The sequence below is a fragment of the Marmota marmota genome, unplaced genomic scaffold (assembly GCF_001458135.2).
Source record: "Marmota marmota marmota unplaced genomic scaffold, marMar, whole genome shotgun sequence".
Classification (NCBI taxonomy): domain Eukaryota; kingdom Metazoa; phylum Chordata; class Mammalia; order Rodentia; family Sciuridae; genus Marmota; species Marmota marmota.
In genome coordinates, this window is record NW_025999913.1 from 20,386,980 (window position 1) to 20,412,616 (window position 25,637).

Consider the following 25,637-nt stretch of genomic DNA (forward strand, 5'->3'; position numbering starts at 1 on the left):
AGTTCGTCTAAACTCGGGAGCCCACCCCGGCCCGCAACTGGGCCTGGTGCCTGCGACCTCGGGTTAAGGTGAAGCGGATCCTCCCTAAGCACTGGGGCTTCGGGGTTCCTGTTAGGAGACTCCAAGACCCCCTTGCATTTTCTTCTGCTACACGAGGGGTGGATGCTATTAATGGTCTCACTCAGCCTTTTTCTCTATGATCATCGGTAGGTTGAAGGGACTTGAAAGCTAAGTGGTTTTGAGACCAATGTTAAGAATGGGAAGCCATCAAAGGGTTGCAGCAAAGTTAACATAAACACGAGGTCACATTTGAGAAGTGTTAAGATATAAGGTGCCCTTGCCTCACCAAGGCAACCTTTAAGACAAAAGGAGGCAGCTCTGAGTTATACCATTATAAACATTATTTTGTAACCCCTTTAGCTGATGCCTGTGATAGGCTTCACATTCTGGATTAATGCTTATTTAATGAAACTTTATTGTATTTGGATTTTTCTGGACTGGTGGTTTTGTCTGTATGGTATTTTCCTTACATATGGCAAGTTTTTTTTTGTTTTGTTTTAAACCTACTTGTGATAATTTCCATTGATTTGTTGAATGATTTTGATTTGATCAGTGCTAAAGAGAAACTAAGTATATTATTGCACATACTTTAAGTGTTCTTTTTATATTTAACATTTTAAAATCTGGCTTAGAAATCTGACTTGTGCTTATTGCGTGATGTAGTGAAGCATCATGTAACACATGTAACAACAGCCTTTTCCAAATCAAGGGCCAGCTTTTGACATGCAGCCACTGCATTATTTATATATGAAATATTTTAGGAGGTGCCTAAGGGACCATAAGTCGTACATATTGTTTCCTAATATTACAAGAGTTTATAGTTAGTCATATTCTGCATAATATAAGAAAATGGGCAAGTCAAGAAAGGAAATTTTGTCTCTTAACCAGATAAAATGTTATTAATATTGTTTACCAATTATGTTTTTCAAAAAAAGATTAGCACAAAAGTGGTAATACATTGGCCTTACATCAATTGGTTTTGCTCCTAGGTATACATACTTTTGCTGTTATACAATAGGAAATATTTTTATGGGATAAATCAAAAGGCCTGGAAGTCTGGGTCCCCATTATTGACAGTATGATACCTAAATAAATAATTTCATCCTTTTGCCTACTGTTGTTGAGTGATATACTGAACAAGACATAATCTCCATCATCTACATACACTTATCCAAAGCTTCCTACTACAAATTACAGACCTGAGATTGAGTTTTCAAGAAGTATCAAAAGAAAAGCCTACAGATACCGTTCAGACTAAAGTTGAGGACTGATTTAAGATTTTCAGGACACAATAGAAGCAGAATGCTTCACCCAAGATCAACAAGGCTAGAATTATTTAGTTAGGAGTGAAATTACTGATTTTATTGTGGCTAAAATTCCTTTACTAATTTCTTCCTAACTTACTTTTAGTTGCTATCTTTTTCAATTTCCAGTTTCAGGAAAATATTGAACATCTTCTGATATATTGTTAGGAATACTTAAGAATGTCTTTGTAGGAAATATACGACACATATGGACTGGCCTTGTTTAGAAAACAACAGAGGAGAGATTGGATGTTATACAAAATAATTTTACTATGCCCCAGTACTTCTCATAGGGATGTAGTTACTGACAGAGGACTCACTCTTTCTTAAAACAAGCAGTCTTTTATCTCTTCACAACTCTATCATGAAAACATACCAAGTAGGACAAATGATTAGATTCAAATACCATATTATGAAAATACTTGTTTAAGGGTTGGATCATAATTGCTAGAATTCATGGTCTTGGTTTCCTGACATTTGAAAATATGGCTCTACTGTAGTTTTACTTGACAATATTTAGTTGTGATGATGAAATTCCCCGCATGTGTTAAGGGTAGAAGATTAGTAAGTACAGCACATGTTCAAATATATTGCAATTAAAAAAGGAAGGGGGGATAAAGAACTGAGAGTAAATGATCAGAAGGCAGTACTTCTACAGGATACACCTGGATGTTAAACATGCTGGAGATTCCAAGTGCCTCAATTCAGCTGCCCACTGGCAATACCCAGTCTGGCCCATGTGGCCTGTGCCCAGGTAGCAAGCAAAATGCATGGTTCTCTAGCTTGTGTTGAGCACCAGCTGTGGCCAGGCATATTTTGTCTCTCTTCTTCAATACAGTAGGTCCCTGTCGTGGACCAGGGTACCTTCCATGAAATGCAGGTACCTTCCACCTTGCCTGAACCTGGACTCTGTTCTTAATAGCTCCACCATCACTGACAATAGCTGATGCATCTGTGAGAGAGATGAAACACATGAGCACTCTCCATCCCTCTGTGCCGCTGCTGTGGCCTACCTGCTCCATTCTCGTCTTGTTGTTGACTTTCCTGAGCTGCAGGGCATATGACTCCATATGCCATCTATCCCCAGCCTTTTAATTTGGCTGTAGTCTTTTTGTACCATGGGAGAGTTCATCTGGTAATGTATTTGGAGACTACCCTGGCCTCAAGATCACTCCCACAGGATAAAAGTGGAAGCAAGAAAACATTAAGGAGACTAAGGCCACAGAGGAGATAGTCCCTCACAGATGGAGGTCTTGAGAGATGGTAATTTCTGTGTATTTTTTGAAAGAGAAAAGAAGAATCTTCTTGAAAAAACTGAATGAAAATGTAAAAACAGACACAGGTGAAATTATTATCAACCAAATGGGGTGATTTCTAAATATAAGACTTGGCAGGGGAATATGAGGTGTTCCATTTTACATATATCACCCTTAGTTTATGAAGTATGCATGTGAGGAAAGAAAGCAGAGTTGAATATATGTCTGGAGGAGGGAAACCTGGGTTGGAGATGTAGAAGTGGAAATCTTTGATGTACAGATTGAGTTTAAGGTTCTGGTAGATGAGATCTCCAAGGGAGTGAGTTCAGACAGAAAAGTCCTAAAATCAGCCCTGTGCTGCTGTCTGTTGAGGGGTTGGGGAGAAGATATGGCCTAGCAGTAGATACAGAACCATTGGGTGGGTAGGGCTAGGGGGGTGGGGATGAGTTGGGGTTCAAGTGAAGGAAGTACAGAAGAGAGACATTGTCAGTCCAGTGTGTCAGTATTTTCAATAGCCAAGTAAAATGAAGACGGAATGCTGATAATTGGCCACTAGATATAGCAAAGTGAAGATCTTAAAAACCAGTTAGTTTGTCTTCTAGCAAAAGTAGCACCATGGGGGCAGAGGGATTTCTTTCTTTTCTTTTTATTTTCTCCTTGTATCACTGTGCCAAGTAAGGGTTTGAAACAGTAGTTATTCAAGGAACTTATTGAATGAAGGTTTGAACTAATTTCCTAATGCCCATTGAGACCTCTCAGTAATATGAGATGCTGGGCCAGGGCAGAGTACTAAACAGGCAGCAACACTAGCAAACCCCGTGGAGTAACAAAAGACTATAGTTCCTTTTGGCGTGGGTATCACAGTGCAGCTGGAGAGGAAAGCCCAGTCTCCTCATTTCTGCTGTCTTGGTTCTAACTGCTGGACATAGCAAATGCTTATAGCAAGGTCTGCTCTGTGTAGGTGTCTGGTCAATTCCCTAGCAATTCGCTAATCAGACACATTTTTTTTTTTTAAATAATCATTTTCCACACTAAACATATATTTACCTCTTCCCTACACTTGGAACCAATAACTGCAATTTTTATTCTTTTTTAATATATCAAATTTAAAATCTCTAACTGTATTATTAACTGACTTACCAGATAATGGAGGCCCCCAGAATAAAAGGAATAAGACTTTGGGGTTCCTGGGGGACAGTGGGGACAAAGGGAAGCTGAAGGGAAGAGTATGGGGCATGAAAGTCACCTTGTTATACAGATGAGTCTCTCAGGTTACAAAATCATCTCTGTGTGCTTTTTGGTCCAAGTGACTTTGCTAGTGAAAATTTCCTTTATAAGTGTGAGTCTCCCTTACAAAAGGTAAATATATATTTTATGCAGTCGAGGGTGAAGGAGATTTTTCTGTGTTGGCTGCTTCTCAATTCTCTTCAGCTCAAAATAATCAAAATACTAAAACTGCCTATTTGGGGTGATATGTTCTGAGCCTCTTCAGTCACAACAGCTGAAACTGTAAAGGGAAGGTGATCACTTTCAATGTCCCACTGCCAGTCCCTCTTTATACAGACCCCATTCAGACACTGCCATCATATCAGTAAAGCTATTGCTTTCATGTAAGTAATTGAAATGTTAAGCATAATCAATAAAAATCTGGAATAACAGATAGGTATAATTTTGGAGCCATCAAAAATAGCCTCAAGGGAAAAAGGGTCAGAAAAGCATTGTTAGGGAGGCTCAGGCATGTGCATGTATTATTAGGAGCTCTGATACTCTAGTTCTCTCCCCTTTTCAGGAGTCCTTGTATGTCTCCAAAACACTGGTCCCCCTAAGCACTTGCACTTCTTCCTTGCTCCATGAGGTACTTAGTATTTATTACCATCAGTATCATTTATGTAAATTTGAGATTGATGGGTTGGAGGTGTTAGACCAGGATGCAAAGACCACTGACTCCAATTAAAACCAAACTAAAGCAAGCTTATTATTTCCACCAGCCGAGCTGCCTCTCCCACCCCAAACTGTGGGAACAAGACAGCAGCCCAGCTTTATAGCCCAGAAAGTTACACAAAGGGGGTTTACAGGACACTAACACGTGCCCAAGGATAAAAGGGACGCTCATCACAGGATCCTTAATTTGCCCCAGATGGGAGTTCAGCCCTGTAGTTTGCCGGCACACGGCAACTTTGCATTCGTGGATTCCCATACACCGTGTAAGCGCCAAACACTCTTCATAAACTACTGCAGGCTATCAACTATTGGAACAATTGTGCACCACAGCTCCTCTGCTTGATCTGGTGGGTGGCTCTGAAAAGAGCCTTTGGTTTTAGGAAGATTAGGTTATAGGGACTTCACTTTCCCTTGGCCTTGTGATGGCTCTCGGTCTTCTTGGGCAGCAGCACCGCCTGGATGTTGGGCAGGACACCGCCCTGAGCGATGGTGACTTTTCCCAGCAGCTTGTTGAGCTCCTCGTCGTTGCGGATGGCCAGCTGCAGGTGGCGCGGGATGATGCGCGTCTTCTTGTTGTCGCGGGCCGCGTTGCCAGCCAGCTCCAGGATCTCGGCCGTCAGGTACTCGAGCACCGCCGCCAGGTAGACGGGCGCGCCGGCCCCGACCCGCTCGGCATAGTTGCCCTTGCGCAGAAGGCGGTGGACTCGCCCTACCGGGAACTGCAGGCCGGCGCGGGAGGAGCGCGTCTTGGCCTTGGCGCGAGCCTTGCCACCCTGCTTGCCGCGTCCGGACATACTGAAGTGACTTTGGAAGTCGCTGCAATCTAACCTGTACTAGCCAGAGCTGGCTACTTATAGTCATTCCCGGGCGCGAAAATGACACTCTGCTATTGGCTCCAATTACACTTTCACTTTAACCAATGGTATGATGGCTGTGAAATATACTTAGTTTGATTGGATAAAGTTAGTAGATGACGTTTCTAGAGTCACCACTAATTAGGGACTCAACTTTGCCCCAGAACCTGCCAAAGGAGACGCAGTTAAGTCGTACACTCTTTGTTCCTGTTGTACTTTTCGGCAGGTCCTCTCCACCATGCCAGAGCCCTCTAAGTCCGCTCCTGCCCCGAAGAAGGGCTCCAAGAAGGCGGTGACCAAGGCGCAGAAGAAGGATGGCAAGAAGCGCAAGCGCAGCCGCAAGGAGAGCTACTCGGTGTACGTGTACAAGGTGCTCAAGCAGGTGCACCCCGACACCGGCATCTCGTCCAAGGCCATGGGCATCATGAACTCGTTCGTGAACGACATCTTCGAGCGCATCGCGGGCGAGGCCTCGCGCCTGGCGCACTACAACAAGCGCTCGACCATCACGTCCCGGGAGATCCAGACGGCCGTGCGCCTGCTGCTGCCCGGGGAGCTGGCCAAGCACGCCGTGTCGGAGGGCACCAAGGCGGTCACCAAGTACACCAGCGCCAAGTGAGTTCGCACACCGCGGAGCGGTAGCCTCAGCCCACATCACAAAGGCTCTTTTAAGAGCCACTCACTCCTCAAAAGAGAACTGGCACTCGCATATTTTATCGTGCACATTTATTTGTTGCACAAAATAGTTTCTATGTTTCATAAGTCTTGTTTGAAAGTACTTTGCAATTCACGAGCATATAAATAAGGTTACTTTTTTCTTCCCCTAAAATAGTCCACTCTGTAAGTGCGTGTACCTGGCAAAATTTAGTTGGACACTGCATAATTTACCAGTGTCCCTTATTAATGGGGCACTAGACATCAAGACTTGGAGAGTACTCTATTTATAAGATTTTTCTTTTGAAAGCGATGCTGTTTCTCCCTTATTTGAATTTGCCAAATGTTAGGAAAGAAAAGCAAAAGCCAGAACCCCATTTGTGAATCCTACGCGTCAATCAGGGCTGAGTTGGTTCAATAGCCAATCCAGACGCTGCGCGGGCAATTTGAAAATTAGCTACCGGTTTCTTTGACTAGTTGGGAGACTGAGGCGGGGCTGTTGGGGGGGGGGGGAACCTTTACCAGTCAACCCATCCTTTACTTTGTGGAATTCACTCTCTAGGACAAGTTGGTTCCTGCTCTCCTTTCTTGGTGTGGTCCACATGATGCTTTCTTTCTCTGTCACTCTCACTTCATATGTCTCTACTAAGTGGAATAAATTTGAAAAGGAAAGGAGAAAGAAGAGCCGTTCCACCATCCCTCAACCCAGACTGCCTCTGGACAGTTTTATTTGCGGAAAGTTTAATGATAACTTTTATTCAGTTAGTGTACTCCAGTAACTTAACTAATTGATTTATGGGTGTTTAAGTGAGAATATTCTGCGCACGTGCAACAGGAAACATACAAGAATAGAGCAACAATATTAACAGTGAGCTCGTGTTTATGGTAAAAAGGATAAACTCTAAGATTGAGGTATGTTCACAGGATGCTTATCATACAGAGTAACGTCAGTATTAGCTTCATGATACCATTTTATAAATGTAAAAAAAATGATATCACTTTTTTAGAGGTTAAAAAAACACCCCAAATTATATAGTGTTTAAGTGTATTTAGAAGCATGTATATGATAATAAACTTTTAAAAGGAGACATTCATAAATACATTTTTAAAAATATCCAGCAGTGGCCTCTGGTAATAAAAACAGGGAAGTAGAATGGGGAAAGCCACAGAGGTAAGGACAAATAGCTGCAAGCATTTTATTTTGGAGGTTAGAAGTTTGGCCTGTGTGTTTGATATAATTTGCTTGCTTTATACTTTACATGTATATTATCTATGTTCCCTTCATGTATCAAATATTGTACTGCAAATAGTGAAAGTAAACATGTAAAAATAACTTCCAAGCCATGTAACTTGTATTCAGAAAAATGTGTAAATGAGAACCCTGTACCTAGTAGTGCTTCTCCAGATTTTATTTCTTTTAGAGAGAAGGAAAGGGAAAAGAAGCCTGACAGACCATTAAAAAGGCCCATGGATTCAGTAAGCTCATTCTTTTGGTTAACATTCATTCAGCATCCAACCTCCAGATATCTTTGCTCCTGATTCTGCTGACTTCTAGGAAGTTCTTGGGGGATCCTGGTGGGACTTCAGCTGGCTTCTTCACATTATTTGATGTATTGAATCTGCATGTAGCACAAAACTGGTAGAATTCATGCTTCATGAAATTCAGCTAATGAAATGCTCTTTCCCCTGCTTCAGCAGCTACCTAAATCCCCAGTGAGCCTCCAAAGCTGGCTGTAGTCTGTTTCCCGCTGGAGCCTGGAGAATAAGGCCTGGGTAAAACTAGACTCCTTTAGTTCCTCCAGCTCTTGTAAACCTCACATCTGCACAGCCTCTCCCAGAATCTCCGTGCCATCTCTCTGTGGTGTCTATGTGCATGGGTATGTTGTATGTCATACGTTACAGGTGTGGGTGTGCATCCCTCCATCATTTTGTTAGAACAGGCATTGTACTTTTTTTTCAGTTATATATCTTCTCCCACTTCTTACCACCAACATATTTGAGGAGGGTAAATTCACTCTATGTTTATTTAATGATTCTTTATGGCACAGGTGACTTTGAACTTCTGTCAATGTAGTCAGCAGCAAATTGGTCTAACCAGTTATCCTGAATGAGGGAAGCAGCGGATACAATCCAGGAGAGGAAATGAAAATGATTTAGAGGGGTTAAGTTTTCTAAGTATATTCTCTAGCCAGGATGAAGATGACAGAGGCTACTGCTTATTAAAATTACACAGGGAAGTCACAGGCATATATAATAAGTTTTGGTTATCAGGACCTACATGAGAGACTTGGAATTGTCAGAAGGGAAGAAGTCTAGAAGAATGCAGGGGTAGGGTGGCTAAAATCTGTGCAGAATGGAGAAACACATACAGAAGGAATTTGTGATCTCTCAAAAGATTTATGTATCAGCATCATTGGTCTCCATTATTTAGAAAGTCAAAATTCTGGAAACACACAAAGAAAGGAACAAACAAACAAATCCCAAATCAAAAGAACTCAAGGGTAGATTTTTGTGTTATTTGCATCTTGGTGACCCCAGTGCCTAACCTTTTGTTGCTGAATAATCTTGATGAATCGATGACATTTCTTACCACCCAGCTTGGGAAACTGATTTCCCCTAACTTAAAATAGGATGTTGCTTCATTGTTTTATTCTGGAATTCATACCTGGTATCTTCAATAATTTATATAAGTTGTTTCAAGTATTTTTTTTTTTTTTTTTGGTCAATCTTTTCCCCAGTTTCAAAAAATAAAAAGGGCCAGGAATGTAGCTTAGTGGAAGAGGGCCCTGGGTTCAATCCCAGTACTAGGGAGAAAAAAAGAAAAAAGATTTTCCCTGAAGAACAATTTATGGAGCAGAAAAGAGCACTCTCCACCTTTGAAGTAGAAGAGGGAATATGATCCTGAAGGACTTTACCCCAAGCTGTGTCACCACAAGGGGCCCTTATTCAGCCTAGAGGAACTTCATTGGAAAGAGAGCACTCCTTCCCTGGGAGCCAGTAAGAAACTTGACAGAGCTTAACTTCAGTCCTTCCAGATTCAGGCATGCCACCCTGCTTCAATTATGGCCTTATAGTGGACAGATATGCTAGCCATTCAAACACACTACTTCTGCAGGTGGACATTTTATCCATTGCCTTTCGCTTCCTGACTTTGACTTCTGTGGCTGTGCTTTTCTGATACAATCATCAGATCTTAAATTGGTTCCTGTTGGGAGACTTTGGTAATGCAAAAGTGCAGCACCAAAGCCCCAATGAATCAAAACATAACCCAAGAGTGTTTTCCCAGACTTGAAAATAATTAAGAAATTGCTTGCAAATGAATATTCCTTGGGGTTGATGCATGTGAGTGGTTTCACCAGGGTTTGTGGAGGACCTGAGGTGGAAGGAGCAATGCTGGAGGTTGGGTACTGATAGGTTCTAAGGACAAGTAAGCCATCCCCACAGGAGCCCCCAGGACTCCACTGTTCAAGGAAGAACAACAGAGCACCTGAACTAAAGTTCTGTGGTCCTGCTAGAGAGATGCTTTCTATTTTTGAATTGAGAAATTAGGAAAAGTGAGAAGGGAACAGAGGTTTTGAAGTTACTGATTTGAGGAGAACCTTTAGATCCCAAGACACAAAGGCAGAAACCCAAGTCAGGGAATTCGACGGCCAGGTCCCAGTGCAGGCCTAGAGCAACAGCTGGTGTTCTGACCTTCTACCTTCTCCTGTGAGGTTACAGCTTCTGTGTGAGAAGCCGTGTTCCCACACCTGTCAGTCCCAAGTCTATCTGCTTATATCTAATTTTTTTTTTGTCCCCTTTCCAGCCTGAAATCAAATTCTTAGGTAGTAAAGTTTCTCTTAATGTTTTGAAAAAACGAAAAAAATCACTAAAATAACTTACTATGGTATAAAAGCTAAATAAGAGAGAGTTATTTTAATAATAAAGGACATGTTCTCCACATATAAATGCTTGGGCCTTACACTAGAAAATTGAAGTTTTTGGCTGTTTTTATCTCAATTGGAATTACCCCAAATACAGATGGAGCTGGCCAACTCAGGTGACTTAGATGCCAGCAAGAGTTGCTCTCAATGATGCCACTTTTCTTTATTGCAAATGTTAATAACTCTTGGATGACATTGAACAGAACAAAATATAATATTTTCTTAATTCATAAAGTGATTACATTCTTGGAAAATTTAGTGCATATTAAACTACACACAAAAACTACCTGCCTCTTGTGCCTATGTGTAGAGGAATTAGGTTCTAGGCTCAGAGAGATTTTTCACCTTCAGGTTTACTTTGAGATACGTGGAGTGGAGTTTCGACATGACATAAGACAACTCTTTGCAGGAAGTCTAGTCCTTTACTAGTAGTGTATCTCTTTCTAATCAGTGGGACAACCAAAAGCTGATTTGCCTAATTTCTAGAATATTCTCTAAGGGTTGGCACTGTTCTATGAGAACACCAACATTAATTATTTTACTGTAGAAGCCATGCAGTGGACACAGCAAAGCTGCTAGGGTCTAGAAGAAATCCAAGAATGTCTCCAGAAATAGTCTGCAAAACTGAGGTATCACCAGAACTCTAGAGCACCTGCCCAGACAGGCCAGTAAGTCCACATGCCTGGTTTGGTGGTTCTAAGTGCCTTTTCTTCCCAGCAGCTTATCTATGGAAATAGAATGAGCAGAGGGTCTTAATGCTGAAGAGGTGGACAGCCTGTCAGGCCAAAGGGTCACCAAGTCATAAGTCCTCTTCAGCAGCTCTGGCACGGGCCACCTCATCATTTACTGGGGCTTTTTCATCTGCAAGTGTCCACCCCATTGGCTTTCAAGGAAGGCAGCAGCCATGAGATTCACATGCAACTTTAGCCTGATGAACAGAAAAAGCTGAGGAGGACATTGGACTGCAAGTTGTTGGCCGCCTCTGGGGTTCACTGAGATACTGGAGCTCCTACATATACCAGAGACCTTAAGAACCCATGGGAAACTGATTCTGCTAAAATCATGGTGCACAGCCATGCCAACCCAGACAAGGGGCCAGCCCCGCCCAGTGGCCTCCTGGGCAAGCTTTGCAGCAGCCTTTGCACTGCAGAGCCTCGGGAGCCTCCTCTAGCCACAGGTCACCTGATGTCTACATTTTCTCCTGCTAAATCAGTCAGATTGCCCTGGGTGAAAATCCATGGCCAAACATGGAACAAAGCACCTGGCAGCTGCTTAGCCTGGGCCACCATCCCAAAATATCCCCCAAATTTATTTTCAGTTTTCACATCCTTTTCACTGACATGCAGTACCAGGCTAAAAGAGAGAGAGAGGGAAGTGCCAGGGACAAAATGACGTGAACTCTAAAGGCATGCTTCCAGCGACCCGGTTAATCCATTCAAGTCGAGTGATTCACTGATTAGGTTACAGCTTTTCTAATCTGATCATTCCACCTCTGAATATCCTTACATCGATTCATGTGAGCTTTTGGGATACCCCTCCTACCACACCATAACACGTCCTTTAAATACATTTTTTTTTTTTTTTAGAATTAACAACCCCAAATATGGTAACTTAACTTTGGTAAGGGGATATTTTGTATGACAGGGAAGAATGAAACTTTTAGATTTAGTCTTCTATTAAGTGAGACTTCAGAGAGATTTACAAAGATGTACAGCAATGCCATTCTCTTACTTTTTTTCTTAAAATCATATCTATTTTTTCATAAACTATGCTATGCATGCTAACAAAATGGGTTTATCATTATTATCTTAAAATAAATTAGCAACATTTTTTTTTCAGTTTTAATATAGAACATGAACAATGTCAATGATAATGACCTATAAAACATAAACTCTTTGGGTTCTCATTATTACTTCCTTTATTTATTTATGTGGTGCTGAGGATTGAACCCAGTGCCTCATACATATCAGGCAAGCAGTCTACCACTGAGCCATGACCCCAGCCCTTGGATTCTCATTATTTTCAAGAGTATAAATGGGCCCTGTGTTCAAAGTGTCAGAACTGCTGCTGTAAGGTCTGTCACAGAGGAGAAGTTACAATCCTGTTTCCCAGTCTATTTGGAAGATTCCCTTCTCTGTGTTCATCCCATTAGATACACAGATCCATTTAACTCATTGTATTGTTGACGTTTAAGGATTGGAACTTTTTAATATTTAGTTTTATCATTGCATAAAATATTTTTACATAGTTCCAAGGTCAAATGAAACTACATTCAAAGAGATCTTTTCCTTCATCATAAGGCCTATTATGGTTTAGATATGAGGTATCCCCCAAAAGCTCATGTGTGAGAATGCAAGAAAGTTTAGAAGTGAAATGATTGGGTTCTGAGAGCCTCAACCTAATCCATGCATTAAGCCCTTGTAGGGATTAACTGGTTAATAACTATAGGCAAGTATGGGGTGGTTGGAGGAAGTAGGTGACTGGGGGATGTGCCCTTAGGGTTTATATTTTGACCTAGTGAGGTTAGGTCTCTCTCTGCTTCCTGATTGTCATATCCTTCACCACACCCTTCTGCCCTGTCTCACCTCCAGCACAGAGCAATGGAGCTGGCCATCTATGGGCTAAGACTAATGAAACCATGACCTCCAAATAAACTTTTCTTTCTCTAATTGTTCTTGTCAGTCTTGGTCACAGCAGCAAAAAGCTGACTAGAACAGAGCCTCTATCAACTGACAGGTAATAATTTTTAATGTTTTGATTTTTCATTCTATTGTTTGTTAATTATAAGCATATATATATATATATATATATAGATAGAGAGAGAGAGAGAATATATATATATATATATATATATATATATATATATATATATACTCTGAACGCCCCCTATTAGATTAATAGTAACATACTACACACACTGTCTTTCTATCTTGCTTATCTTACTTAGAACATGCATACCCTGAGAATCATTCCATGACAGCACATAGGGAATTTCTCTTATTTCCAGCTGCAAAACACTCTGGGTTTTCTTTTTCTGATTGTCGGCTCTGTGATTCTGCCTTGTCTTGGAGCTGCCTGATACTTTCCAAGGAGTTTAGAAAATTCCTTCCAAAATATGCTGATTGGACTTCAAACTGAGGATCTACCCAGAGACAGATCCTTTGGGGGAACTCAGTGGTGAGGGACTCCTTCCCTGGGAATGTGTCCACCAGGGAAGGCTGGCATCATAGGAGAGGAGGCTGGAGGTTCACAGCAGGCCCAGGTGGACTTTGTCTCGTTCGGTCCCCTGTTCTCCTGAGGGACCACTTGACTTCCCCCAAATCCTATACTCCCCCAGTTGCCTATTTCCCTTCCCCTGTGCCTAATGAAGATAGTGTATAAGTGTCTACATCTGTTTTTCCCCTTTCCCTTCTTGTGATGCACATAACAAATTTGTACCAGTTTTCCTATTGTCCTGCTTGCTATTTATTTCCTAGAGTTCATTATTGAGCCTTAAGAGAGCAAAGGAAGACTTTATCACCTACAGTGTCAATAAGATGATTTCCTAGCTGTTCCAAGCATCAGGGTTGATCCGAGTCATTTATTTACTATTACTAAAAATACACTCCTCAGCACAGTAAAATATAAAATGTTTCATAAACGTCAAGGTCTAAATTATTCTAGGACTTTCAGTGCTTCGAATCTTTAAAATGCAATTGTATAAGATTGATTTTATGAGTCTACAACTAATACATGTAAGAAAATTATTACGGTTTTCTCTTTGCAGTGATTACATTCACATGAGTCTCCACTTATTTGAAAAGAAAACAAAATTTTCATTTTTCTAACATACTCACTCTAAGAAGACCAAAAATTACAAAGACATGGACTGTCCATTTTTTTATTATTCCATAACTCCAGTCCTACACCATCCAGTAACATATCAACATATATTCAGTGTTTGTAAGTGTCTGTTGGCTAGTGAAATATGTAGCCAAAGTTTTCAGGGATTGACTCCACTTTGTTGTCTGCCTCACTCGCTGCTCTACACCATGAGTAGAAGAAAAGCCGACACTTTATTTTTCCTGACACAGCCATCTGCAAGCTAAGGAGGTAGACATTAGTGGAAACCAGGCCGCCAGAAGATAGCAGAGAATAGATTTCTTTTTTCAATCAGTCTGTGGTACTTTGCTACAATAGCCCATTGGCCATATATAGCAGTGGAAATATTCATATGCTATTACATGTCTAGTCCACTCTGTTTTGGCCTGCTGGTCAGAGATACTACTAGTGCCAACCTTGCAGGGCTAGGAAGCAAATTAGATAGTACCTGGTATCTAGGAGACATCACACACTCCAGGAGAGGCAGCTGATGATGCCATTAATATGTTCTGCAACATGCCAAAAAAAAAAAAAAAAAATTAAATGCCATATTATTCACTGCTTGAGGGAAGATTCTTAAGTACAAAGCCATGAAGTGAACTCTGAGAGTATATTAGAACACCAGAATATTAGAGCAAACTAAATCAAGAACTCTCAGATGTGCAGGGAGGCAAGTATAACATGGATGATAATAAAATTCAGTAAAGGGAAAAATGGGACAGGTACTAATGCAGACTATTCTGATATTCCACATTAACAAAGCTCCCTGAGGGGGAAGGCCCTGGAAACCATTGGGAGACAGATGCCCTGCTCCATGGTTGAGCTGGGTGACCTGGAAACTGCAATGTGACTGTGATCCTGGATTGTCTGCAAGACAAGAGATGGGAATAAGGCCCTCCTCTTTTGCAAGGACTTTGCAAAAAAGGTTATAAAATCATAAATGGCAAAATAAAACTCTGTACTTTATATTATCTTTGCAAATGTCTATATAAGTTATATAATATGTAAATTATTATTATTATATTTAGCACTAACTGCTAAATATAATAATATGTTTATATTATTATATAAACATATTATTATATTTATGTGGAAATGTGGAAGGGTAAATATTATTCTGGAAGGTGACTGGGAAATTTCTTGGGAAAGGCATGGCAAAGGTGAGCCCTTAAAGGGTTGCTGAGACTTTGCTTGGTGTAAGGTATTATCAATTGCTATGTGACGTTACCCCAAGTTTAGTGACTCTCGCCAGAGTGATGAAGGTCAGGTTCTGGGAGCAGGGGGACTGGATGTTCTTCTCCCATCTCTGATCAGTCACTGGCTGCAGGGGACTGGAGCCTCAGGATTCCTCGAGACTGCTCCTGACAAGGGCTGGCTCCCTTCCTCTAGAGGGAGTACTCTAAGATAGAGTGGAAGCCATCAAACCAGAGATCTCTTGTCATCTCAGGAGGGACATATCATCATGTCTGCCACCTCCTGTGACCAGCTGTGGCACAGTGTGGGAAAGTCATGCATAGGAACCAGTTTCAGGGGTCCTTTGGTGACATCTTGTAGACTGCTTCCCACAGTTGGCACAGAAATGCACATCTTCACCCTCACAGCCTTTGATGCACTGAAGCAGAACCTCTGGGGAGGAGCCTAGCCAATGCTAAGCCTTTAAACAAAGTTTTACTGGTAATTCTGATGCATGGCTAGAGCTGGGAACCACTGGATGGAGAATGCAAAGCTGAGATCCTAAGACTGATATTCAATTGAAAAGTCCTGTTTACTATTGCTCAGTTGCATGGTTAATGTTTCATGGGGGGAAGTTTGAGAGATTTCATTTTCTGGAGACAAGGGTGGAAAAAAGGTAACTTTACAAAGTGGCAGAAATCTTCAAACCCAGGAGTGGACATATGCATCAAGTGGTGGCTTTAGTGTTTCAAGGATGATCTTTGTCAGAGGCCCATGTTTGCATGATCCCTGTTGTCCAAAACAGGAAGCAGACTGTGACCTTCCACAGGCATTTGAGAGTTTAGGGGTTGTAGGAAATGGATCTATTCTGGAACCAAATGCAAATGTTGGGAATGCAAGGCCTGGGGTCCCCACATCTTTAGGGACAGATTTGACAATTGGGATGCCCCCACAACCTGGCAATTCTCTCCATCCTCCAGGGTATTTAAGTAAAGGAAAATGACAACGCAGGCAGTGAGCCTTGTGCAATATCCCTTGGCATCCAGTATCAGGGCGAGAGGCCATAGAACCCACAGCTTTCAACAGCACTGGAAATGTAAGTAGGACACCATCCAAAGCCATTATAGTCACAGAGGGCTCCACATCCGGGAATTCCTGTCCTTTCTGCCTTGTCCCCTCCATTCTTCCTCCCACACGTCTCCACCCCCACAGGCCCCGGAGCCTCTTATTCATTCTTTCTTCCACTCTAATAGTCTTCTCCAAAGGCCCATGCCCCTACCTTATTTTTGCTTAAATTTTGAGGAAGGTGTTGCTAAGCTGCCCAGGCTGACTTCCAATTTGTGATCCTCCTGCCTCAGCCTCTCAGTAGCTGGATTACAGATGTGCTCAGCTAAATTACTGCTCAGTTAAATTTGACCTTCTTTCTCTTCTGTTTTGTTTTTCTCCCATTTAATATTATATGGAACTCTTTTTAAATGTATGTGTTTATATGTTCTCTGACTAAAAAAAAAAACCTCTGTGAGTGCATGACTTATAATCTTTTTAGTTCCTACTATATTTCTGCTACCTTAAAGTGTTCCTGTTACATAGCAGGTGCCCGAAGAATATATACTGGAAAAAAAATTGCACGAGAAAACTACTATATGGGTTTTCAACACCGGGCTAAACTTTGAGGTTCTTATATGAGTGGCAAGGATGTATGAAGTCTTTCAGATGCCAGATATAATGTGGGGGAAAGGGAGTTGTGGAAAATTTGATCAGTGGTTCTTCTTTTTTTTAAATTTTTTAGTGGTAACTGGACACAATATCTTTATTTCAGTTATTTATTTTTATGTGGTGCTGAGGATGGAACCAGGGTTGCGCATGTGCAAGGTGAGCACTCTACCACTGAGCCACAACCCCAGACCCATCAGTGGTTCTTAAGTAACAGTTAAATAAGGGTAAGAAATTCTGGTGTGTGCTGCACAACAGGGCTACCATAGATAGCAAATATATACTGTATAATTCAAAAAGTTAGAAAGGATTCTGAGCTTTCGCCATAAGAGATGGTAAATGTTGAAGGAGTCAGGCATGTTTAACCCAATTTAAACCTTACAAAGTGCATATGTGTATCAAAACATCACATGACACCTATTAATATGTACAATTTTATTTTTACATAGCAATTAAAAAATTAGAAATGCTGAAAATTAAAAAATTCTAAAATAAAATGTATGTATGCATGCACACATAGGGATGGAGAGAAAGAGAGAGAGAGAAGAAGGAGATAGAAGAAAAGAGGAAGGTAGAACTAAAGATACAAGAAAAGACACCAGAAAAGAAACAATATATATATATATAATCCACAATGCAAAAAGCATTGTCAGCCTCAACAGTCATATGACTATGAATTACTCCTGTCTCCAGTTTACGTGTGTAGGAACTAAGCGTTTGGGAGTTAAAATCTTGACCTCTTGAAGTGGCCTGATGTTTTGGGGTGAGTCTCCTAATTTCAAATCTGGGAACCAGTGCAGGTCCCATAGACCAGCCATAGTAAAGGGGACAGACATATTGGCTAAGCATGTATTACAAAACCTTAATTCAAAGAAGACTCTAGAAACAAATGACACTTCTGAGATTATTTGGCCTAGAGTAGCTGGAAATACAGGAATCCCGCCTCCTGTCCCCCCCCCGCACCCCCAACAGAGGCAGGGCGTGCTGTCAGAAAGGCTGAAAGGGGAAGCAGCCAAGCTTCAATAACAGGAAAGGCCTTGCAGAAGGTAAACCTTAGGGTGGGCTCACAGGACAGGGTTTGATTAGTGGTCAGAGAAGGTATATTTCAGGAAAAAAAGAACTTTATGAGCCCAATAATCCATTTCTTCTTTTCATCAGTATCAATACTAATTGCAAATTCAACAAGGCTAGTGAGTCTAGTAGCAAAATGGACTAATACTAAACTTCTAAAGGTCTGCAGGTGTGTGCAGCCACCTGGAGGCCCAGGAGAATGGGCACTATATTGGCAGACAGGGCTTAATTCTTGGCCCTTTGCTTCATGAGCTCAAAAAGCACAAATTTTGTGCATTTTACTCCTGTGGGTCCATTTAAGGTCTCCTGCCTTTTAATGGAAAAGATTTAATTATATCTAGAAAAGCAATAAAGGTGTTTGGGTTTTAAGATCTTAATATCCGATGGTCTGTGGAATGATTGGAACTTATATTTCCACTGATTCCTGGAAAGGGGTGATAGGACTCTGTCAACCTAAATATTGGGAGATTGCATTTCTCTCTTGGATAAAAAAAATGTCTCTTTTCTATCCCTCCTTCATATTGCAAAAAGCTTGTTTTGCTTAGAAAGTTACCCTTATTAAAAACAACAACAAAACCAACCTGAGAGCAAAACAGAGGAATGAAATGTGTAGCTGATTGAGAAAAGAAACTGACTTACATTCTAACTTTTGCAATTTTCATTTTTTTATTGGTGCATTATAGTTGTACATAATGGTGGGATTCATTGTTACATATTTGTACATGCACACAATATAACAGTATTTCTCCTTTCCCTCCACTCCTCCCACCCATTGGTCCCTTTCCTCTACTCTGTTATCTCCTTTTGAGTTTCATGAGATTTTCCCCCATCATCACCACCTTTCTTTTCCTTTTCCTCCCTAGCTTTCACAAATAAGACAACATATAAATCTTGACCTTCTCTGAACTCTTGTAGTTGTTATCAGAGGACTCTAATATACACCAGAAGAAAGAGGTTGGGTTATAGTGTTGTTTGCTTTTGAAATTTTCTCAGTCAAATTGGTAGGAAAATAATTTTTATTCAAAGCCTATTTTGAAATAATGGGGGGCACATGAGGTTAAGGAAATAATTCTATGAACTGGGCCCACTGTGCTCACCCCTACAGGCTTTCATTTTTTAAAAGAAATTTACCTACAGCCTTGCCTGACTTAAATGGACAGGATATATCACATTCCTTGGCCAATCACGTGTTATCTGCAGGAAAATGCAGGCCTGTGTGTGTGTGTGTGTGTGGGGGGGGGACTTTTGTGACCCTTATACAGACCAGATCTCAGAACTCAGGGAGAAAAAGATAATTCCCCCTAACCGTAAAATCTGCAAGAACAGGGTCCAAATAGAACAGGTCAGCATAGGCCAAAGTGACTTTGAGTTTTCTTGGCAGTGGGGACTTGAAAGTCTGATGTCATCAGACTGTCAGTCAAAAAACAAGAGATGGACCTGGGTGGGACTCTAGAAATCCCTGAGAACCACAATGAAATTGTAAAGCTGGAAAGGCTGCCCTTGTGAGAGGACCCACTCTCTTCCTTGAGAGGGTCCCCATTTCCCTTTCATATTCCTTCTAAGAAACTCATGCCTGTTCTGAGTGACATGGGGTGAAGGGTGTATATATGGGGGGTCTGATTTCAAGCATGGGATGAAGTGGGGAGTGTCTTCATGCTGTCTCAGTTTCAGGGAAGGTCCCTGCCCTGTTACAGAGGGAAGCTAGGAGACAATTGTTTCAAAGGTTCTATCTCCAAAATCTGAAAATTAGGACATCTAAAGAGAGGAGGCAGGGAACTGATAGAGCAGGAAGCTGACATAATGTGGATTCAACCTGTTAGACAGGCTTCAGTGAGCAACCTTCACTGTGCTCCCCCTGTGCCTGTCAGGCTGGGGTCCCAGCCCACCCCTAGCCTCCAGTGGGTGTGAAGAAGCCATTCCGGATTTCATGTGGGCTGTGCATGCAAATTCAGTTTCATAAGGAAGAAAAAATGTGACCATGTGAAAACAAGGGGAGCACCTGTAGCAGGATAAAGCTGTATTAGGGACAAGAGGGACTTCATACAGAAGGTGTGGAGGTAGGGAGAGGGGCAGAGAACCCTGGTCCACCTAGGACAAATGTACAGTATCACTGCTTTTAAAAAAAGGCCAGCTCGGCATCCGACTAGGGAGTGAGGATCCAACCCTTGCTAGGGAGAGAAGCCATGCTAGACTTAAGCCCTAACTTCTTTTTTCTTCAGTCCCATCCCAACACCCTTTAGTCTTTTTGTCAAATTAGGCTGAGAAAAAGTAAAAAAGGCACATTTCCAGCACTTATTTTACAAAAGAAAACAGGAAAGACCCACAAAATTTCCTTGTCCAATGTACCTGAGATCCATTGAACCTCTTCCTGAGAGGCCTGAAGGCACTGGTGTACAAAGGCCTGCTAGGCATCAGAAATTGCCCATCTGGTACAGTGTCACACAACTGTGATCTCATAGGCTCTGAGGAAAAAGGAAGATCGCGAGTTCAAAGCCAGACTCAGCAATTTAGCAAGGCCCAAAGCAGCCCAGCAAAGACATCGTCTCAAAAAAAGAGCTGGAGATGTGGCTCTGTGGTGGAGTTCCCCTGGGTTAAATGGCCGCCCCCTCTAAAAACAAAACAAAACAAAACACGCAACAAAACCAGGCAATTACTAGTTTAAATCCACCCTGATGTTAAGCGAAATGAACACTTTGAATATCAACGTAAGAGTTCGAAAAGCAGAAAAACCACACTTGATGTGCCTTTTCAATTAAATGCTTCGGATGAAAAGCACCTCTGGCCTGCTACTCCAGAAGTATCTAAGTGCATCAGTCTTTTTGGAAACCGTGGTTGGCTCTGAAAAGAGCCTTTGAGATGTGGGCAGTCAGACAAATTCACTTGGAGCTGGTGTACTTGGTGACGGCCTTGGTGCCCTCCGACACGGCGTGCTTGGCCAGCTCCCCGGGCAGCAGCAGGCGCACGGCCGTCTGGATCTCCCGGGACGTGATGGTCGAGCGCTTGTTGTAGTGCGCCAGGCGCGAGGCCTCGCCCGCGATGCGCTCGAAGATGTCGTTCACGAACGAGTTCATGATGCCCATGGCCTTGGACGAGATGCCGGTGTCGGGGTGCACCTGCTTGAGCACCTTGTACACGTAGACGGAGTAGCTCTCCTTGCGGCTGCGCTTGCGCTTCTTGCCGTCCTTCTTCTGCGCCTTGGTCACCGCCTTCTTGGAGCCCTTCTTCGGGGCAGGAGCGGACTTGGCTGGCTCAGGCATGGCGAGAACGAACTGGCGAAAGTGAGGAGTTCACAACCGGCGCCTCTTTTAAGTATGGAACGTTATGTAAATGAGTAGTAGAGGTCTGTGGCGATTGGTGGTTGACTTGGCCTGACGTCAGATGCCAGTTTTGTCCAATCACAGTTCGCGACCTGCAAAAGCGCGTTCCATTTATCAAAATGAAAATGAAACCCAACCAATCGTACAGCTTCGTTTTCGCGCCCAGGAGACTGTTGTGTGTCCTACTTGACTATCAGCTTTAAGGGACCTAGGCTGTTTGTCTTATTGAGAAAACCTGGACGCCGACAGGAGGGTGGCAAGGCGCGTGCAAGGCCAAGACGCGCTTCTCCTGCGCCGGCCTGCAGTTCCCGGTAGGGCGAGTCCACCGCCTTCTGCGCAAAGGCAACTATGCCGAGCGGGTCGGGCCGGCGCCCCGGTCTACCTGGCGGTGGTGCTGGAGTACTTGACGGCCGAGATCCTGGAGCTGGCTGGTAGCGCGGCACGCGACAATAAGAGGCGCATCATCCCGCGCCACCTGCAGCTGCCACCCACAGCGATGAGCTCACTAAGCTCCGGGGTCGTGTGACCATCGCGCAAGGCGGTGTCCTGCCCAATAAGACCGAGAGCCACCACAAAGTCAAGTAGAAAGTTGTGGAATGACAACTCGTTAGAAATACAACACCAGATGGTTCAGAGCCAGCTATGTTTCTGGAGAAGAGCTGGGGAAAAAAATAAGTGTGCAGCTGGTTTCAGAGATCGGTGGGTGGCTCTGAAAAGAGCCTTTGGGGCTGCGGTTGCTGGGAACAACCTGCTTCCTACTTCTTAGAAGCCGCCTTCTTGGCCTTGGCCGCCTTGGGCTTCGCTGCCTTGGGCTTGGAGACCTTGGGTTTGGCTGCCTTGGACTTAACCGCTTTGGGCTTAGCCGGGCTCTTGGCTGCTTTTTTGGGCTTCGCAGCAGCCTTCGCCTTCTTAGGGCTTTTGGCCACCTTTTTCACACCGGCCGCCGCAGGCTTCTTGGCTTTCTTCGGGGTCTTCTTGACTGCTTTCTTGGCTCCAGCAGCCTTCTTGGGCTTCTTCGGCGTGGCCCCCGCGGGCTTCTTAGCCTTGGCCGCCCCTGCCTTCTTGGCCTTGGGCTTGGCTTCCCCGGAGGCCGCCTTCTTGTTGAGCTTGAAGGAGCCGGAGGCGCCGGTGCCCTTGGTCTGCACCAGGGTGCCCTTGCTCACCAGGCTCTTGAGGCCCAGCTTGATGCGGCTGTTGTTCTTCTCCACGTCGTAGCCGGCGGCCGCCAGCGCCTTCTTGAGCGCAGCCAGGGACAGGCCATTTCGCTCCTTAGAGGCGGCCACAGCCTTGGTGATCAGCTCTGAGACAGGGGGCCCTGTCGCCTTGCGCTTCGCCGCGCCCGCACCCGCAACCTTCTTGGTGGTTTTCTTCTTGGCAGGGGATTTCTCCACTGGCGCCGGGGCGGCGGTCTCGGCAGGAGCAGTTTCGGACATGGCGATAGGAAGAACTCCTACAGAAGAGACTCGAAATCTAAAGAGCAACTTTTGCAATGCTCCTTAGCTCCGACCTGAGGCTTATATAAGCCGGCGCTGGCCTGTGATTGGTGGAGCGTCCAATCCACCGCCCTCAGGCCGCTATGGCTCAAGGTTGAACTCCTAAATTGTGTTTGTTAGTCCCGCAAATTTGATTAAATATTGAAAACAACAGCCCCGAATTTTGTGTTTTAAAGCGCCAAAAGGAAGAGAACATCTTCTATGTCTACATGATTGTCTGTTGTCACACCTAGTATATGAAAGATATTTTTAAAACTCCCTTTATTTAGTTTTTTCATAAGAATCCACTAGACTGAGGGGATTATGTTATTCTAGTAAGTGTCCAATAAACATTATTTGAAAGGATTTGTCAGTAGTTTCCACCTTTGATTTTTGCAAGAAGTAAGACAATAGTTTCCCTGGTTGGGGCATAAACTTTGTTTCTAACTGTAGCAAGAAACACAGGCACAGGGGTCTGGTGGGCTACAATCTGAAATTAATATCACAGACCTTATTTTAAAAACCTGTTCTGCCTCCTACTAGTTTCCATGTGGAGATGTCTTTTATAAAGAATGAGATTTTGCAGCTTGGCAAAACTCAGTTGTCAGAGCGATTTCTTCCATTGCTGAAGCAGATTTTGAAATCACTTGAACTTCAGAAACCCGCCAGCTGAATTCAAAATTAAATTTGGTATGTTTTCTGGTGGAAGTTCTTTCTCTCTTTATTTCTTGGGAAAATTTATTAAAATGTGGTTAATGATAAGTAATACAGATAATTTGCTTTTGAAAAAATTTCTAAAACCTGAGGAAAATTGAGAACTTTCTGTAACCCTAAAATGCACAAATTGTTTAGATGGTCTGGGACCTTGTGAGGTTTGAAAGTGTTCACAGTGATATCTCCATTAGCATTTAATAAGCTGCAGTATCAGAAATACTTTTTTTGTAAGAAGCCAGCATACATGGGCATGGAATTTTTTTGTGTGTAGGTGCAGACATACAAATATTGTGGAATAACTGGATATGGACTGTGAGACACTGAGTATTGAATGATGGACTTAGAGTTATAGATAATGACCTTGAAGTTATTAAGTAGGTGAGGGTTGTTGTTTTGGGGTGAAAAGGGAAATGGACAGAGTTTTGTTCAGATTTAATTCAGATCTCAAATGAAATCGACCGTTTTTTTCTTTTTTCTTTTTTAAGGTTCTTTTTGAGCAAAATAATAACAACAATAATAAGTTAAAAAAAAATGAAAATCAAGTTGCTTTAGTACTTGCCAGTGCAAAACTGTTGCAGGGTTGGCAAAGTGGTTGTTTCTGGACAGTGGTCTTTTTTTATATGACCTTCATATTAAGAACTGTCTTTACATTTTAAAGGATGGTTAAAAAAAATAAATACATGACACAGACCATGTGGCTCTTAAAGCCTAAAAATATTTGCTATTTGGCCCTTTGCTCTTTTGAACTTCAGACAGATGATGCTATAGGTCTCTTTCAGAACAAAGCAAATTAGAACTGAAGATCAACAATACAATACTCTAACCAAGAACTTTCCACAATCTCAATCACAAAACTTTTAAGAATGAGGGGAAAGACTCCAAACTCCATTATTAAGGGGAGCAAGTGTGTAACAATATGGGATGCCTTTCTTGTAGCATTTAGTAAATAACAAGTGATCCTAAGTACGCTCTGCAGGTTTTACTTCTTTTGCCACATTTTATAGCTGTACAAGCCTAAGCCTAGAGAATGACTTGGCAAATTATACAGCTAGTAACGGACAGTGTGGCATTTATCCTGTCTAGACACCTGGTCTCACCTCTAGTGTGGCAGGAAGGTAACAGAAGATGGGGGGAGAGAACACTGAAGCCAGCAAGAGGCAGCATGGCAGGAGCTTGAGGTTAAATTAGAAGACCTTCTAGCCTTGTCCTTCAGAACTTTCAAGCTTTAGAGCCAGCTGCTGTGATAAGCCTGTTTACAAGAGTGAGTTAAAGAACAGGGGTTGGAGGGGAATGCACAGATAGATGGCGACATCTAGAACTCGGCCTTCCAGAACTATTCCCAGTCAAGATGTACACACCCCAAGAGACATGTACACAGAAAGAGCACATGAGCTGAAGTTAACAGCTCTAAAACCCCAATGAAAGTGAATTCCCAGCCTTTAGAAAAAAAAAAAAAATGCCCCAACAATACACCATCACCATATGGTGTGAAAGGACTCGAGAAAACGTCAAAGTCCTTTGGGAAGACAACCCACCTTGGGTTAGATTATCCGTGGAACAGCGCCATTTTAGTGATAAATGAGGGGCTCTGAAAAGAGCCTTTTGGGGGTAGTGCAGACTTTTGGCCACTAGAAATTTACGCTCTCTCCCCGCGAATGCGGCGCGCCAGCTGGATGTCCTTGGGCATGATGGTGACGCGCTTGGCGTGGATGGCGCACAGATTGGTGTCCTCGAACAGCCCCACCAGGTAGGCCTCGCAGGCCTCCTGCAGCGCCATGACGGCCGAGCTCTGGAAGCGCAGATCGGTCTTGAAGTCCTGCGCGATCTCGCGCACCAGGCGCTGGAACGGCAGCTTGCGGATCAGCAGCTCGGTGGACTTCTGGTAGCGGCGGATCTCGCGCAGCGCCACGGTGCCGGGCCGGTAGCGGTGAGGCTTCTTGACGCCGCCGGTGGCCGGGGCGCTCTTGCGAGCGGCCTTGGTGGCCAGCTGCTTGCGAGGCGCCTTGCCGCCGGTGGACTTTCGCGCTGTCTGCTTGGTACGAGCCATAGTTGAGCTCACTACTCTCCACACTGAGCAAAGTAGCAAGAAATTCCGGTATTTATAGCAAGCTTCGCGTCCTGATTGGACAGCAGACTGCGGCTCCTCATTCCACCCACCGAATTGGTTCTTACTTCAATCCTCTTCTTAAAGAGGGAGCTTTTCCGCCTCCACATTTATCTTTTAGGAAATTTTTTATTGACTGAATGAGTTTCTAGCATTTACGTGCATTAAAAAGCTAGGAAATGTGGCCAGTCGAAGTCACATTACTTTGAACATAAAAAAA

The 25,637-nt window shown here is 43.0% G+C and overlaps 7 protein-coding genes and 1 pseudogene across 7 annotated transcripts in view; 3 read left to right on the top strand and 5 right to left on the bottom strand.

Annotated features, from left to right (window-relative positions):
* LOC107149350 (histone H2A type 1) overlaps positions 1–5,384 on the bottom strand; it is a 14,593-nt gene extending 9,209 nt beyond the window's left edge. The window contains exon 1 of the mRNA XM_015494152.2: positions 5,354–5,384. Coding sequence (XP_015349638.1) covers positions 5,354–5,355 — 2 coding nt within the window. The 5' untranslated portion in view covers positions 5,356–5,384. The remainder of the gene's footprint in view (positions 1–5,353) is intronic.
* LOC107149361 (histone H4) overlaps positions 1–6,042 on the top strand; it is a 6,499-nt gene extending 457 nt beyond the window's left edge. Inside the window, exon 2 of the mRNA XM_015494163.2 lies at positions 6,017–6,042. The gene's annotated coding sequence lies outside the window, so the exon portion shown is untranslated. The remainder of the gene's footprint in view (positions 1–6,016) is intronic.
* LOC107149352 (histone H2A type 1) lies at positions 4,948–5,385 on the bottom strand. Its single transcript, XM_015494153.2, has one exon. It carries the CDS (start codon positions 5,353–5,355, stop codon positions 4,963–4,965), a length of 393 nt encoding a protein of 130 aa, XP_015349639.1. The 5' UTR covers positions 5,356–5,385; the 3' UTR covers positions 4,948–4,962.
* Positions 5,571–6,088, top strand: LOC107149358 (histone H2B type 1-K). The gene has a single exon (XM_015494160.2). The coding sequence runs from the start codon at positions 5,654–5,656 to the stop codon at positions 6,032–6,034; it is 381 nt and encodes a 126-aa protein (XP_015349646.1). The 5' UTR covers positions 5,571–5,653; the 3' UTR covers positions 6,035–6,088.
* Positions 6,089–20,643: 14,555 nt separating this feature from the next.
* Positions 20,644–21,095, bottom strand: LOC107149357 (histone H2B type 1-C/E/F/G/I). Its single transcript, XM_015494159.2, has one exon. It carries the CDS (start codon positions 21,065–21,067, stop codon positions 20,687–20,689), a length of 381 nt encoding a protein of 126 aa, XP_015349645.1. The 5' UTR covers positions 21,068–21,095; the 3' UTR covers positions 20,644–20,686.
* Positions 21,096–21,137: 42 nt separating this feature from the next.
* On the top strand, positions 21,138–21,823 carry LOC107149404 (annotated as a pseudogene).
* A 4-nt stretch (positions 21,824–21,827) lies between these two features.
* On the bottom strand, positions 21,828–22,637 carry H1-5 (H1.5 linker histone, cluster member). Its single transcript, XM_015494147.2, has one exon. The coding sequence runs from the start codon at positions 22,558–22,560 to the stop codon at positions 21,883–21,885; it is 678 nt and encodes a 225-aa protein (XP_015349633.1). The 5' UTR covers positions 22,561–22,637; the 3' UTR covers positions 21,828–21,882.
* Positions 22,638–24,878: 2,241 nt separating this feature from the next.
* LOC107149348 (histone H3.1) lies at positions 24,879–25,392 on the bottom strand. The gene has a single exon (XM_015494150.2). It carries the CDS (start codon positions 25,358–25,360, stop codon positions 24,950–24,952), a length of 411 nt encoding a protein of 136 aa, XP_015349636.1. The 5' UTR covers positions 25,361–25,392; the 3' UTR covers positions 24,879–24,949.
* Positions 25,393–25,637: the final 245 nt, after the last annotated feature.